Genomic DNA, 15,948 nt, shown 5'->3' on the forward strand with positions numbered 1-15,948 from the left:
GATCACTGCCCTTTTTTGTTTTTCATCCCTGAAACTTATTTTTAGGCTGGGTTTTTTGATGTCCTCTTTGTGGAGACTGAAACCCCAGACCTGGCCTATGCCTCACACAGCAGCGATGGTGGTGATGCACATCTCCGTGGACACCCAGCACGGCCCCGCTGTGGGCCGCTCCCATGCAGAGGGCTGGTGTGTACCTGCACACGCACAGCGGGGAAACGGGGCTGGTTGTGCCGTGAGGAGGCAGGATCACGGTGTCCCGCTTGGAGGGGACCCACGGGGATCTTTCAGCCCGGCTCCGGGCTCCACAGGCCCACGCCGAATCAGGCCGTGTGTCCGAGAGCGTTGTCCAAGCGCTCCTTCAACTCCGCTGGCTACTTGCAGAGGGCGGTAGGAACTGGGTAGGTTCGCTAACGAGGAGGAGGTAGGTAGGAGACTGCTTCCCCAGACCTTACTGACGCAAGGTCTGAGGCGTTTTAAGCGGACGCCCCGCGGGAGCTGCAGGGGGGCTGTGGCACCCAGCCCGCGGCACCTCCCGCACCGCCGCCCCAGCGACGAGCAGGGCGGGCGCCGACCCCGGCCCCGCGGCTCCCTCGCCCCGGGCCCGGCCCCGCCGCCCCGGACTACAGCTCCCGGCAGCCGCCGCCGGCGGAAGCGCGGCCCCGTGGCAGCGCGGGGGATTCGGACGCGGCGCCGGGGACGGAGTCGGGCCCGGCCGGGCCGTGCCGCCATGGCGCTGTCGCTGCCCGAGGCGCCGTGGCCGGCGAGCCTGTCCCCGCTGAAGGTGCGTGAGGCAGCGGCGGGGGAAGGACGGGCGGAAGGGGGGAGATGGCGGCCGAGATGGCGGCGGGCGGGCCTCGGGCGGGCCCTGCGCGGCGGGGGGCCCGGCCCGGCCCTGCCCCGTGCTCGGTAGGACCCCCCCGGTCCCCCAGTGCCGCCCGGCCCGGGGCTGGCGGTGACCTCCGCGTCTCGTTGCAGGCGGTGGACGACTTGCTGCGCTGCGGGATTTGCTTCGACTACTTCAGCATCGCGATGATCATCCCGCAGTGCTCGCACAACTGTAAGTGTGGTATGGCCTGACAGTGCTCGCACGGCTGTAAGTGTGGTGTGGCCTGACAGTGCTCGCACGGCTGTAAGTGTGGTATGGCCTGACAGTGCTCGCATGGCTGTAAGTGTGGTGTGGCCTGACAGTGCTCGCACAACTGTAAGTGTGGTGTGGCCTGACAGTGCTCGCACGGCTGTAAGTGTGGTGTAGCCTGACAGTGCTCGCACGGCTGTAAGTGTGGTGTGGCCTGACAGTGCTCGCACGGCTGTAAGTGTGGTGTAGCCTGACAGTGCTCGCACAACTGTAAGTGTGGTGTGGCCTGACAGTGCTCGCACGGCTGTAAGTGTGGTGTAGCCTGACAGTGCTCGCACGGCTGTAAGTGTGGTGTGGCCTGACAGTGCTCGCACAACTGTAAGTGTGGTGTAGCCTGACAGTGCTCGCACGGCTGTAAGTGTGGTGTGGCCTGACAGTGCTCGCACGGCTGTAAGTGTGGTGTGGCCTGACAGTGCTCGCACGGCTGTAAGTGTGGTATGGCCTGACAGTGCTCGCACGGCTGTAAGTGTGGTGTGGCCTGACAGTGCTCGCACGGCTGTAAGTGTGGTGTGGCCTGACAGTGCTCGCACGGCTGTAAGTGTGGTGTGGCCTGACAGTGCTCGCACGGCTGTAAGTGTGGTATGGCCTGACAGTGCTCGCACGGCTGTAAGTGTGGTATGGCCTGACAGTGCTCGCACGGCTGTAAGCACGGCCCGAGCTCCGCGAGCCCTTCGGGCAGCTACTGGCTGTGGCGGCGTGCCCTCCACGGGGCTCGTCCCCTCCTTGTCGCCGTGCTGCTGCCTCCTGCCCCGCGGCGTGCCTTGTCCTGTGGAGGATCACTGCATACATCTGTGCTGGCTGAGCGGTGGCAGTTTGAATTTACCGGAGTTTTAATAAAAACCATCTATTGGCATGGCTTAGGAGTAGGAGACAAGCGAATGGGTCATTTGTGGCATGTCAGCGGATGGGCTGAGAGGTTGTCCTTCCTTCTGTCCTCTGCTCTGTGGAGTTCACAGTGAGTGTGTCTCGCTTAATGTGTGCCTTGCCGCCCCTTACGCGCAGAGCAGGGGTGGCTGTGACGGGCGTGTGTCCTCCTGGCGTTCTGACTCCGCTTAAGCCTGACTTGGTGCTCAGCTAGCAGCTTCGGTCAAACAGGTAGGGCCAGATAGGCATACGGAAACGTTGGGTGGTTTGTCCTTCATCTCTCCCAGGAGATACAGGACTGGAGAATGATCCTGTGGGCCTTATGGGCTGGCAAAATCCTCTTGCGCCTTATCCGGATGACAAAAAACTGTTGAAAAATATCCTCATTGAATTTTCTCTCCTTTAGCATTAAACAGACCAGTCATCATAGGGCTGTTTATTATTTATGGGCATGCAGTGCAGATGTTACTGATCCCGTACGTTCTTTACAAAACGTGTAGCTCTCCTACTTGCGGTTTGGCCAGCAAGGATGTTTCCCAGTGCGGTATTGTAGAGGGGCAATTTGGGACAAAAGCTGTGAAGAGGCCACCAACTTTTCTACATTGGTTATTGCTGCAGCCTTCTTCTGACAATACAAGCACTTCTTGTCTGCATTGATGCACTTAAACGCCACCTTTTCCTAAAGTCCTTCATATAAATAACTTTAATAAGATTGTGAGGGCAGAGCAGAACACAGAGCTGTGTGGCAGAGAGCATTAAGTGTTACGTGATAAAATTTCCCGTGCTGCTCTGCCTGCCTCAGGCTGATATCTGCTGGAACATGCTAGCAATGTGGTGTGCTGCAAGTCAGCTTAGGGAAAAGTACACTGCCTTTTCTCTCATTAAAATAAATACTTATAATTGATTTATTTGGAACAGTAGCACTTTCTCCTCCTTATATCAAGGAGGACAAGGTGGTCAGGCAGTGAAATTTACTTTAGCTTGACAAAGCCATAGTTGTTGGAAATGGGAAATTTAAGGTGGGGAGCAGTGGAAGTGCTCTACAGCAACTGGCGTTACATCCTGCCTGTGACACGGCTTGGTTCAAAGGCCTGTAATTCAAAAGAATGATGGAAGTGATTCCTCACTAGTCATTTGGGGGAGCAGTGCAACATGCTGCTGGGGACTGGCAAATGTGCCTCGTTATCCCGTAGCGGTGGCACCAGGCTAAGGTTGTCCTGTCCTGCTTTAATGAAACAAAAATGCACTTCTGCTCTTGACAGTGGGACTGAGAGTACATGTTGAAAGATGCTTGCATAAAGATCGCCATCTAGCAAACCTATCCATATTTTATTCTATGGAAAATGGTGCATTTTCAGTAGTGGTGTGTTGTGGAATATTCTGCATACACTGCATAAAAAATAAAATATACTAACAAGCATGTGTTGAATGGCACTTGAAAGAAGGTCTGTTTAAAAATGATGTGTTTCCTTTTTCTAGATTGTTCCCTTTGTATACGCAAGTTTTTGTCCTACAAAACTCAGTGTCCAACATGCTGTGTGGTAAGTGGTTTTTTTCCTTTTTTGTTGTTGTTTCTTTTTTGACCAATCTTGGGATCTTTTCCCTTTGGACTATGGTAAATAATTAATTGTGGTCATATATTACCACCTTTCCTTTGCGTGAGCAGCTATTTTGGCAAATTGTGGTGCTCTTATACCTGAAACTCTTCTATTTCAGAGATACTTTTCTGTCAGCATAGGCAGAAATACATGTAGCATCAAAACTCAGTTTTGGCTCAGAACTGAGTATAAAATCTGTCATGAAACATTTAGTATTGTCTCCTGATTTGTTAAAATAAGCTGGCATTTAAAATGTGAGTGCTGAAATTTAAGCACTTGCATTTTCCACGTTTGAGTGTCCTCACTTCCAGTTCCAAGGCACACTTAGAAGTGCCCACAGACGACCTAGTGATAGAATGCACTGACAGGACGGTGTGGCCTTTTGGGGAGGAGAGGACTATGTTTCACAGCCAGGAGAGGAGGCTGTGAAATGAAAAATATGAAAATTAGGTTAAATGTGAGAGGCACTAGTGACAGGTTTGGCCTGCTCTGCGGGTAGGTTATTACTACCAGCTGACTTGAAGGCCTTTTCTGATTAAGGAGCACAGAATACAATTTATTCTAGGCTTTAATCTAGCTTTTCATCTTAAGACAACTGGGTTTTATTGAATTCCTAAAAATGATAGGCTGCCTGAAAACAATGAATGGTGCTTCAAGAGTACTGGCAAAATAGAAGTAATTTTCTTCTGTGTTTCTAAAGCATGAAAAAGACTGGACTAGGCTGGAAAACAGATCTATCTGTAACTTTGTCAGTTCTTAAAACAAGTGCAGACTGATGTATTTTTCTGAGAGTACATTTTACCAACGCCTTCTTAAAAATCACAGGGATTGATGTGAGCAAGACTCATAAAATTTTTTTATGACAAAAGAAGAGATAAAACCAGAGAGATAAAAATCAGAAATCTTTTTAAAAGAATGAATCAAATGCATAAAGCCATCTTGTAATTCATATTTTTATTCCATTTTCACTACCAAGATTAGCGTTTTCCTTCATCCGGTTTCATTCCTTGTTGCTTAAGGTTCCTTTCACGTTCACGGGATCCTTGTTTTGTTTTCCAAAATGATTAGAACAGTACTACGATAAAGCACTGATGGAGGCTGGGCACACTGGATTTTGTTCTTTAACTTCATGCTTTATTTTTGTATATTGGCAATCATGTTCCAGACTTACAGTGCTCTGGCAGTTATTTTAGAAGTTTTTCAGGAAAAAATGCTTATGCTTTATGCATCTTTATTCACACAGCAATTTCGGTGGTTGGTGATTGAAGCATTGATCCACAAAACAAATTATTGGTCACTTGAACACTTTGTGGGTATTGCTGTTTTCACTGTATTTGATTGTTTTTTTCCCTTTTCTTTCATTCCTTTTTTTTTTTCTTAATAGGCAGTCTCGGAATCTGACCTGAAAAATAACCGGACGTTAGATGAACTAGTAAAGAGCTTTAATTCTGCAAGGTATTGTGTAATTTTATGAATGCTTTCACTGGTTTGGCAGTTTGAAGGGCAGATGTGGCTGAATTTGTTTGTATTAATTCATATTTTGTGCAATATTCAGTGTCTGCATTTGTACTAGAAACTCAAATTGTGTTAGCAAAGAACAGAAAAGATTCTAACATCTATATTCTAACAATAAAGGATTTGATGAAGACGGTTTATCTTCCAAGACTTGAATGCTACAAGACTGTGTTACTTGTATGAGACACAAAAGATCTGACCATATAATGTGTTTTGAAAACATGTATAATTAAATTGTATAGCGAAAAATCAAGCGAAGTGGTATAAAGTTATTATTTTAAGATTTGTTGTTAGATTTTTTTTTTGGTAGATCATCTTTACAATTTAGATTTAAGGGAGGTGACTGTATTTGGCAACTTTATTTATTTATTTAAAGTGTCATACAAAATGATTTAAAGATCTGTGTGATAATCTTTGTGACATACTAACTACTGAAATCCATTCATCCTGATAACCAGCTATACGCTTAAATTTTACTTCTGGCTTCCTTAGTTCCTTTGCTTAAGGCCAATGCCTTGTGAAATCTGTGGGAACTTTTTGTGGTGTTCTTTCTTTATTTTTTTTTTTAAATTAGGGTTGTAGCATTTGCCAGTAACACCCTTAAGATACATGCCTGAAAGTACTTGGTAGAAGAGTTGCAGCCTTGTAATGATGGTTCAGATACTTGTAGTGACCTGCCACTTGCCAGTGGAGGAAGTTTCCTGCCTCTCGTCACCAAGGCCGGAGTCCACGTGGATGAGCAGAATGAGGAGAAGTGTGAGGAGTGAGCAAAAAAAATTCCAGTGTGGGAGAAATGTCAGATGAGTGGTTGCATGTCTGGAAAATTCCTACGGTTTTTCAGCTGAAGGTTACGGTCCTCTCAGGTGATGTGTGGAGTCTGTGTAAGCTCATTTCACTTTTGTTTCAGGTTAGTTGCTTTGTTAGTTACAGTCTCTTCTGGCTTGTAGGAAGACAAGCAGAGGCTGGGAGTTACCTTATGTGGTGAAAATGATGGTAATAAAGATTTTCTTGTAAGATCCTTCCTAAATGTGCATGGGAAATTCTGAACAGAATGACTTTGTCCCGTGATAGTGGTCAGCTTGCGAGGGAATTCCCTTGGTGAAATCACTGGATAAGAAAAATGTACGTGTTGAGGGACAACACACGGGAATCTTCCTGGATTAGAGAAGTAGTGGAGTTTTGTGCTTTCACCTACTTTTCTGTTCGTTTAATTTACTTTTGATCTCCTCATCCCTTTAAAAGACATTGACAACAAAATAAGCATGACTTGGTAAATGCTTACCATGGTAGATACGATATTTCTTGTATGATCTCTGTTTCCTTTTGGTTAGGAGCAGCTCTGTGATTTGCTAAGCATTTTGCAGCTATCCCTATGGATATGGGAGACAAATACACTATCATCTATTTCTCTGAAATGAACCTGGAGCTTGAAATCAGTGGGATTCTTGGCTTCATAAGTGATATGAAGCATAATTCATGCCATGGCTTTGTTTCTTAGGAGAGTTGCTATGTGGTGAAGAACTAATCTTCTGTATGACCACTATTAGATTTAATAGATTTTATCTGAAGAATTGAAATTCTGCAGTTCCAGTATTTTAGCTTAAACTCTGTCTGTGGTGTTTGCTAATGATAAATGGATTACTATTTTTTTGGTAACATCTAATTTTGCAGGGAACGAGTAGTGCTGACTTGGATCCATTATGATAATGAATCTTAAACATTACATTTTTTTGACTGCTTTAATGGATCAGTATAAATCTTACCGGAGTAGTTTAATACCTGTTCCTTTTGTGACTTGGAGTTCAGTCAATTTCACAACATAATATCGGATCAATAAACCTAAAGCTGTGACGTCCTGTTCCTTATTGGAGTGTGAGGTGAGAGAGCTGGGGCTGGGTTCTTCTGGATCTCGCTAAGAAATGCCTAATGGCAAATGGCTTACTAAGGTAACTTCAAAAAGTTAAAAGAAAACTTAAAAGAAAAGAAGAGGAATATAGACAGTGAATAAATCTTACATCACTTCAGATGCTGGATGCCCTGTGTTTTTTCTTCCCTCAGCCTGATACTGCATTTACTCTGCGGGTGGTCCTGAGTTAGGAGAATACTCGACCAGACAGTGTTAAATGATGAGTATTGTTAAATCGCAGGGGCGTTGCTGGTTTCTGCCCTAGAGATGTTGGTACAAGATGAGTCTTCTGTCTCCCACCCTCTTCTTCCCCATCTTCCTCTTTGTTTCTCTTCAGCCCTCCCCAAAACAAATCCAGACTCCAGGGTCTGATTTTGAAGCGTGCGAAGCCCTCCAAGTCCACCCTGCCTTGACTTTGAGCCTCAGGCAATTTAGCATTTATGAAAATCAGGCTTTAAATCTTTTCAGCATTTCAGAAAATGCAAATGCATTTCTTAAGTCAAGCCTGTAGGGAAAGAAAATGTTAATGTTGCTAGTACTTAGCAAAGTAAAAGCTATGCTCCAAGGTCAGTGCGTGTGTGGGAATGGTAATCATTCTAAATAGACCTGAATGCTGATCCCATTTGTACTTATGCTCAACGTTTAGCTTGTGCACGAGTGTTTGCAGAATGAGAGCCCTCACGGTAATTTGTGCTCAGCTGTGCTCGGTGCGTGTTGTCTTAGGAGCCCTTCCCGTGCAAGCTCTGATACTTCCAAGTGCCAGGGAAGGTGTCTGTGGCGTTCCTGGTGGCCCGTTGGTGTTGTGTTCTGTGCGAGGGTAGAGGAGCTGTTCCGAACTGGCTTTAATAGGTCAGAACTGCCCGTGTTGTGTTCAGGAGCACATGGAGATACTGAGCAATGAATGTGTTAAGGGAGTGCATCGCTCTGATCAGTATAACCCGTAGGGTATTCTAGTGGGTGCAGAGCAACCTTTGCTTGGTTTTCTCTCTGCTTGTGCTGTGGTTTGTGGGCAGAATCTGTCTTTGGTCAGGATGGTGCTACTGGTGCAATCTTCCTTTAGGAACAGTGCTTTTGTGAGTCGCGATGAGACCAGTCGCTTCCCAAATACTAGGTGTAAAGATTGGGGGTTATTTTGAAATTAATTCCATTGTCCTTTATTAAAGAGATTATTCTGATAGAAATTGTCAGTTTCTATATCACATAATTAGAAAATTTAGAAATTAGAATTATACTTGCATGAGTAGAACGCTAGTCATTGCTGAAAGAACAATCTGTGCTTTTTTCCTACGTGGGGAAGAAAAATATGTTTTTACTTTCAAAGTTATAACTTAGTTTTTTTGTCAGGGTTACTTGCAGCTAGTGAGTCAGAGGAATAAACACATCTACTCTGAATGCTCTTAGAGTGCAGGTACTGTCGTTTCTGAAACACTGATGAATGTCCAGGAGTAATGCAGAAGGAATTTCAAGGGGAGGACAGCCCTAATGCTACTAAAGGACAATTTCTATGTGGGTTTTTCCTAGGCAGATTTGCAACCCGATCTCTTCCTCTAAATTTATTTGTCTGGAAGCATTGGATGCCCATCTACTTTCTCCGCTTTATAGCTTCTTTGGCAAGGGAGGAGTAAACTGCCCATAAAATGGGAACTGGGATCTTGATGGAAGAGGACACTGAAAAATTCTTTGTGGGTCTTGCAGACTTGCAGAATAAAATTTAGCAAGACTTTTGTATTGTTACTCTCTGCTAGGCATGCTTTAGTACGCATGCTAAAATGAGTATCCATTTACAGTTATGCCTAAATAACAGTAATTCCCTGCTCTAACCCACACCGTCCGTTAAAGAGGGTGGATGACAGAGAGGGATTTGTGTCGTGGTTACAACAGTGAATAGAAGGACACACTAACATCTCGTTGGTTTGTATTTCAGTCTTCAAAAGGTACTCATGCTCTTAACTGAGGCTTGTCAGTTGTGACACATTTAGTGATTTTTTTTGCCAGTAAAGTAAAATTGTATCTGCTAAAACCTTCCCGAGCTGATTGTCTGTGTTAAATTCATAAGGGCGTATAATGGATAATCTAGGTAGAAGTAATCAGTAAAAACTGCATGCAAAATGCAAAGCTTTCTAAAAACGGTGTTGTGTTGTCCTGACGTTTGCCAGCCCAATTGGTTTCTGGGTGAGCTGTATGATCTGGGGATGGCGGACAGTGGGCTTCTCTGTTAATCTCATGCATTCTCCTGAGTCTCCTGTGTTTTTCTCTGTAATGACAAATGAATCTCCAAACGTAGCTGTGCTGGCCAAAGTTATGTGAACAGCACCTGTCAGAATTCGTGTGAATAACAAGAAATTTGAGCAGTTCTGCTTTGGCGTTCAGGAAGGGGAGCGGTGGCTGGCGGGGTAAGGCCAGGCAGCCACCTGGGTGCTGGGTGTGCAGAGCCACTAGGTGTCATCCCGCGCCGAGGGACCGCCTCACAGCCAGCCCGCCTGCGACTTTTCCCTACCATTTTCAATTTAATGCTAGCATGGTCTGTGTTTTCCCACCAAAAAAGGCATAGAGAGACTTGGTGTGTTTCGGCAAATGAGTTATCATGTTCTTTTCTTAGCGTTCTTTCCATTGATGCTGTACCAAAATCGGATCCCTTCAGAAAATTTCGTTAGGTCTTTATCCTTCACGTCAAGGAATAATTCCGTAAGATTATTTATACAGCAGTGGTGTAATTAAAGCAACCTTTATTACCAACTTATTGCTAGGATAGGTTTTGGTTTTTGTGTTGTTTTTCTGTTTCCTCTCTCTGTTTTGTACCAGGCCATGTTGCATTGAGAGGGCTGTTACAGACACTGACGTTTGGTCAGAAGGTTTCTCAGTTCTGGCTGCCTCCATGCAAGCATTAACTAGCTGCACATGAAGCAAGACGGTCTTTTACTTGGGTAGCCCGTCCCGCAGCTTCAGAGCCGCTCTCCCCGAGTTCGGCAGCCTGTCCTCTCGCACAGGGCGAATCACCCAAACGCCGAGCCTTGCACGCTGGCTAACAGCGAGGGCCCCGTGGCCTTGCCTGCGGCTGCTGCCCGCTCCTGGTGGCAGGCAGCCCTCGCGCTTCCTCCAGCTCTGCCCTCAGGTGATCGTTCAGCCTGTGTTGGAATTGCTCAGCTACTCTGATTTCTTCAGCCTGACCCTGGTTTTCACCCAGGCAGCCTACCATTAAGGCAGCTAGTCAAACCCAACACGCAGTCTTCTGGGGCTGCAGTTTGTTACCTCCGAGTCGAAGAACACCGTGCTTCTACCTGCAGCGCGTGAGGTGCTTCATATGCCACTCGCTGCTGCCGATGGCCCCAGACAGCGATGCTCTGTCTGAACTTTCTGGCACTTTTGGAAGAAGTATGCCCCTGGTAAGCAGCAAGCATGACGCAGGAATGGGACGTGGCTGCGCCAAGGCTCGCTGTTCGTGTTCTCACTCAGCTAGCTCCCGAGTTTCCCGTGAAGCTAGCTGATCCTATGACAACAGTAGCTAGACCACTCTGTATTTGTGTCAGTTGGGGAATTAACCTCCCTAAAAGCTTCCAGTCCATATCTAGGCATGAGCAGACAGAACAACATAGTTTCGCTGCCATGCTTAATTGGGCTTGTTTGTACTGCAGAAAGTCAGCGTCTTGGGATGGCTGCGAATTGCTGCTGACAGATGTGGTCATTACATGCAGTAATCCAGGAAACTTCAACCCTAAGTCAGGCTTCTGAGTCCAGCTTGAATATAACCCCTGCAAAACATTGTGTGCTGAGCTGATTATTCTGTTCGTTTATCAAAAAACTATCTTAAACTGGTATAATTGGAGGGACATCCAGTGACTTAGTATCTTCTCAAAACATTCATGTATACAGAAAATTATTCATTAGGTATTTTCAGGCATGATAAATCTTTACCTTAAAAGACTTAAAAGTTTTCTAAGTAGTTACCTGAGGCTCAAACATCTTCAGCTATAAAATCTGAAAGCACAGCTGTACTTCAGACTTAGTATGGGTTTTGTGTCATCGCAAAAGTGCAGTGAAAAATAATTTTATGGTAGTGTACATTCTGTAGGTGCATCACTCACAGTCTTACTTTTTTTTTCTTTTTTAACAGAAATTGAATAGTAAGCTGAATTAGGTCAACTCTTATTTATTCTTTTTGAGTTAAGAAGTTTGCAGGCTGAGAATGTAGACTTGTGTGCCTTAGGGGCAATCCCTTCTGTTCTGCAAACATTGTGGGAACAGTGTGTTCTCAGTGGGCTGCAGTGCGCGGTTTGAGCTCCTTTCTCTTTAGCTCATTGCACTGGGTAAGCGTGGGGATGTCCTGAAATAGCTGATACCCGATCAGGTATCTCATGCCATATGTATGGTAGAACAGGAAGGTCATATATATGGGAAAGTCATATGGTTTGGGGACTTGAGGGGGGCACAGAAATGAAGCTCAGCTCCAACAGCTGTTGTCTTTCCAGAGGCTTTGACACCTCAGATGGAGTGAATTGTCAAAATCAAAGCTGTAAAGTCACGGCATTTCATCAGAGAGCATGTACAATTGCCTCTTTTTTTTTATTGTAGGACTTCTGCTGGTGCAGTGGGCTGGGGCTCGGCAGGTGGTGGTCGTGAGAATGGCAGCAAGGCAGGAAGGAAGCTAGTAATGACCTGGGCAGCTGTGCTTGTGCACAGCTTCGTGCTTTGTGTGCTTGGAGGGCTTGGCAAGTGCCTTGTGTGCAGGTTGCTGAGGGAGGATTGAGCAGCAAGTTAAAAGGGATTGGGTTAATGATTGCACATGTACTTTTGCTGGATCTTTTTGGGTGGATGACATGAACTTCTTTGTGACCCTCAGGATGTGGAGGACTTGTCAAAGTGTCGGTGGGTAAGCATGGTACACGTGGTTTGTCTACTGTTGCTGTGGGTTGGGAAAGCCTTCCCTTCACCTGTGATGATTCAGGAGTGAAAGTGAACCCTGAGGTATGTGGGCAGTCTAGACAGCTGCAGTGCTATGCAGTCTGCGTGCCAAGAATGCGGGCTCTGGCTTCATTTGGCTTAGATTGATCCGTGTGAAATGCGTGGCAAAATAAACACAACTCTGCAAAAAAAACCTGGGGGAAGTAGGAGTAAAACATGTCTTTGAGATTTTTTTTTCAATTGTTTGAGTAGGACAACAGACTTTGTAATTCTTTGCATTAGCTCAAAGCTAGGAGCACTGACGAGACAGGCAGAACAAGCCTTCTGCTCCTACCGTGTTCCTACCGATAAAACACGAGCGTATTTATTTGAAAAGAGTCTTCTGTTTAACTGGCATCTTTATGTTTGCTGGCCCTGAGGAAGGCAGGGAGTGAGGTGGAGGAAAGCCACACATACAAGAGCGGTCCGTGTGATGCTGGGGATGGAAGCAGGCTGCCTCTGAGGATGGTGGTGTTTTCCCTGTACTTTGAATGAGAAAAGAGTGGAGACTTTGTGCCCTTTGGCTGTTCAGCACTGAATGTGTAACATGGACTAGCTGAGGTTACCTGACGCTCAGTCTCAAGAGCTGACAAGCGTGTGGTTATCTTAGTGGGATTCTGTTGGGCTGAGTAGCTGTGCTGCTCGTAGAGAGCATGGAAATACTTCCTGGTAGGCCCTGTGGTTTCAGGAGCCACAGTTATCTGTGATCTTCAAGAAGGGGGAAAACTTAGTTCTTTATTGTAGTCCGTGTGATGTGTTGACACTCATTTTGTTACTTTTGCAAAATGTAATTTATTTTCTTTGAAAACAGGGAAAATATTTTTATATTCTGCTGAGCATGGCAATGCTGAACTATGATGCTCCTGGTTTGCGTGGGCGAGATGATTCCCAAGTGCTGCATGTTAGCAACTGGACAGTGAGGAAGGAATGGAGGAAAAACTCCAGCTGTTTTCCTTCTGTTTTCTTCTCAAAGAAAAAGCTAGCAATGCTGTTAGATGTAGCTAACTGCATGCTGTCTTTTGGATACTTCTAGGCAACAGCTGGTCCAGTTGGTCTTGGATACTCCACTGATTTCGTCTCCATTGGCCTGTAGCAGGCCTTCAGCTGGCAAAAGCCACGTTAGGACTCCTGCGTCTTGGCCAGTTTTAAAAGAAGAGGTGCCAGTGATTGACAGTTTCTTGAGAAAGGAAAATGTTTGCACCCTGACAAAGACAGATGGTCTGGCAGAAACAGATCGGAAGGTTTGCAAAACTGAGAAACATCATAACCTCTGTGGCAGCTCTGCAGAGGCTGGTGGCAAAGACAACAAAGTGGGATCACAAGAGAGTTCTGAATGCACCAAAAATCGTGAAAAACCTTCTACGTCAGTGGTAAAAGCAGTCAACAAAGGTGAGATGATTAATTTTTTGTTGTTGTTCTGCTCACTTCCCCAAGTCCGTAGCTGCAGCTGGCTGCGTGCATTGAAGTGCCATCAGTCTGTGGCATGCATCTCTTTTCTGCATTGCCCTGATTTGCACTTAAAGCACAGGCGTGCTCAGACGCTTCCTGCTTAGCTGGACTGATTCGTTCAGACTACTGCTACAAGCGTATTCTTGATGAGGAAGTTTGGGCTGATGTCAAGTAATTAAATTGAGTTTGACTCTTATAGATTCCTTTGTATTGTGTAACAACTCTTTTAAAGACAAACAGAAAAGTTGCACAACAGATTTATTGAGTAAAAAGTGAAGTCATTTTCTCTTTTCCTTCGATTTGATGAGCAGACAGACAACATTGATACTTGTTAATTCTCCTATATCCTCAGTAACCATAAGCAAGGTATTTTACATTTTGTTTGTTATTTGAGGGGTACACCCCCAATCAAAATGATCATGGTTTCAGTTTTGTTAATGTTCCTATTCATACATTCTTCAGAAGAAAGTAATCTAGTTTATTCTCCTGTAATTGTAGATTAATTTATTGAAGCATGTAAACGGCCATTTATACTAATCAACTGCAGTGAAATGACAGTATCTTCTTAATTTTGACGTCACAGCAGGCATCTTATTTAACTAAAAGTCTAAGAAAATCATAGGATATCCTGAGTTGGAAAGGACCAACTTGGAGTTGGTTGGAGTAAAATTTTGATACTCAATAGTTCATGTTTATATATTCTTCTGTTTAACAATTTATTTGACTGAAACTTGGGAGTTCATATTTATTCATTAGCTGGGTAGAATGTAATACCACCAGAAAAGGAGCCATATGAAAATGGTATCAGCCTAGCCAGAAGGTATGTTTTCTAGTTTTATGAATCAGACTTGCTCACATTAGTAATTTTAAACTAATATGAAATTTTCGCTCTCATTTATTCTTGAGCAACTGAGATTTTCACTTGCTGACCATTTTATGACCTTATTAAATGCTCAGGTATGCATTACATTGAAATTACTTCAACAAGTGCAAAGTAGTTGGTCATAGAATATAAATGAGTGATTCAAAATGAGGCAGTGCTGAAGTTCTTCTAGTAACTATTAATTGTTGTGTTAAGAATTGAAGTGTAAAATTCAAATACAATAGTTACGAGTAGTCTGTTATTTTGTTGTTTTGCTAACTGTCCCAGTTAATTGTTGTAAGTCAGGAATTGTAAAGCAGTGTTACCAGATAGCTCTGAATTCACACATTTCAGTGTTTTTGCTAGGTTGTATTTCGCTTCTTTTTAAAAATCCAGATTGATTTTCTTCATACTAATACAGAGGATAATGGTTAGAGAATCTGTCTCATGCTGTTCATTTAACGTTACCCTTTTGTTTTTTTACAGAATGTGCAGAATGCAATTGCAAAAGCCAAATATTTTAACTCTGTGTTTTGACTGTCATTACAGGTGGCCTTCACAAGTACTTCTTGCAAATCTGATGCAAGAAGAATTCTGACATGGGTGGGGTCAGTTACAGGGCAGTTGTGAGTGAGTGAAAGTCACAAAATTGAGTTATAGGCACTTTAAAAAGAAAGGCGGGGTGGACTAAGAAGCGTATTCAGATCACAGAATTCCTGTGAGGTTAACTAACTCATGTATTGATGTGAGTTTTGAGACCCACGGATTTGAAATATGGAAACATGATGTTAATAAGAATAAATTTTGGGCTATACTGCCTATCAAAATACAACAACCTCTTAAATATAGGAGTGAAATACTGCAAAAATGAAGGGGATTATCACAGAAATAAGCATATGCTTATATTGTCAGTGCTAGGTTAATGATTGGACTTGATGATCTTAGTGGTCTTTTCCAACCTAGATGATTCTGTGATTCTGTATTAGTCCTTAGGGTTCCTTGTAGTATGCATGTTGTTCTAGATTTTTACTACAGTTTTCATTCCCTTTGATTGTAGGGAGGAAGATGAGATGCATTCTGATATTACACAGAAAGGGGAATAAGTGCTCAGGAGTGAAAATGAGTGCTAAAAATGAAGGTTCTGGACAAATGTGCCAAAACTTTTTTTTTTTTTTAATACCATAACAGCAGAAACTTGGAATTCTGTGTTTGCATTTTATTCAATCAACAGTTTTTCTTATGAAAATACTTGATTTGTGTTGTAATATACATGCTAGTAAAACCATTCTCCCTTGCTTTCAGTGGAGTGTCCTGTTTGTGGGGTTGCTATTCCAGAGGAATATATAAACAAACATCTAGATAGCTGCTTGACCAGAGAAGAGAAGAAGGACCGCCTTAGAAGGTAAGAAACATCTCAGAACTTTTTGTGTGCGTGTAGCTATTGTTCTGCACTGCTGAAATAGGAAACATTAGTTGGTGGGTTGTAATAATATAGTGGATTGTGCTTGTTTCTTGATTACCTGTAACATATGCCAATCTAAAATCACTCTATGAAGATTATAGTGGTGATTTTGCTCTTTCAAGGAAGTACTGTGAATTAGCAACTGTGTTACTTTTTTAGTGGCAGGAAAATGCTCGGTAATGTTTTTAAGAATTTAACATGGGAAGTAAACCTAGTCTG

At 44.1% G+C, this 15,948-nt stretch overlaps 1 protein-coding gene across 1 annotated transcript in view; it reads left to right on the top strand.

Moving 5' to 3' along the window:
- Window positions 1-647: 647 nt before the first annotated feature.
- The window catches only part of RAD18 (RAD18 E3 ubiquitin protein ligase), a 50,479-nt gene continuing 35,178 nt past the window's right edge, over window positions 648-15,948 (top strand). Inside the window, exons 1-6 of the mRNA XM_035546938.2 lie at window positions 648-781; window positions 976-1,057; window positions 3,479-3,540; window positions 4,982-5,052; window positions 12,990-13,345; window positions 15,570-15,669. Of these exons, the coding sequence (XP_035402831.1) occupies window positions 728-781; window positions 976-1,057; window positions 3,479-3,540; window positions 4,982-5,052; window positions 12,990-13,345; window positions 15,570-15,669 (725 nt within the window). The 5' untranslated portion in view covers window positions 648-727. The remainder of the gene's footprint in view (window positions 782-975; window positions 1,058-3,478; window positions 3,541-4,981; window positions 5,053-12,989; window positions 13,346-15,569; window positions 15,670-15,948) is intronic.

This window comes from Cygnus atratus, chromosome 10, assembly GCF_013377495.2.
Source record: "Cygnus atratus isolate AKBS03 ecotype Queensland, Australia chromosome 10, CAtr_DNAZoo_HiC_assembly, whole genome shotgun sequence".
NCBI classification, from domain to species: Eukaryota; Metazoa; Chordata; class Aves; order Anseriformes; family Anatidae; genus Cygnus; species Cygnus atratus.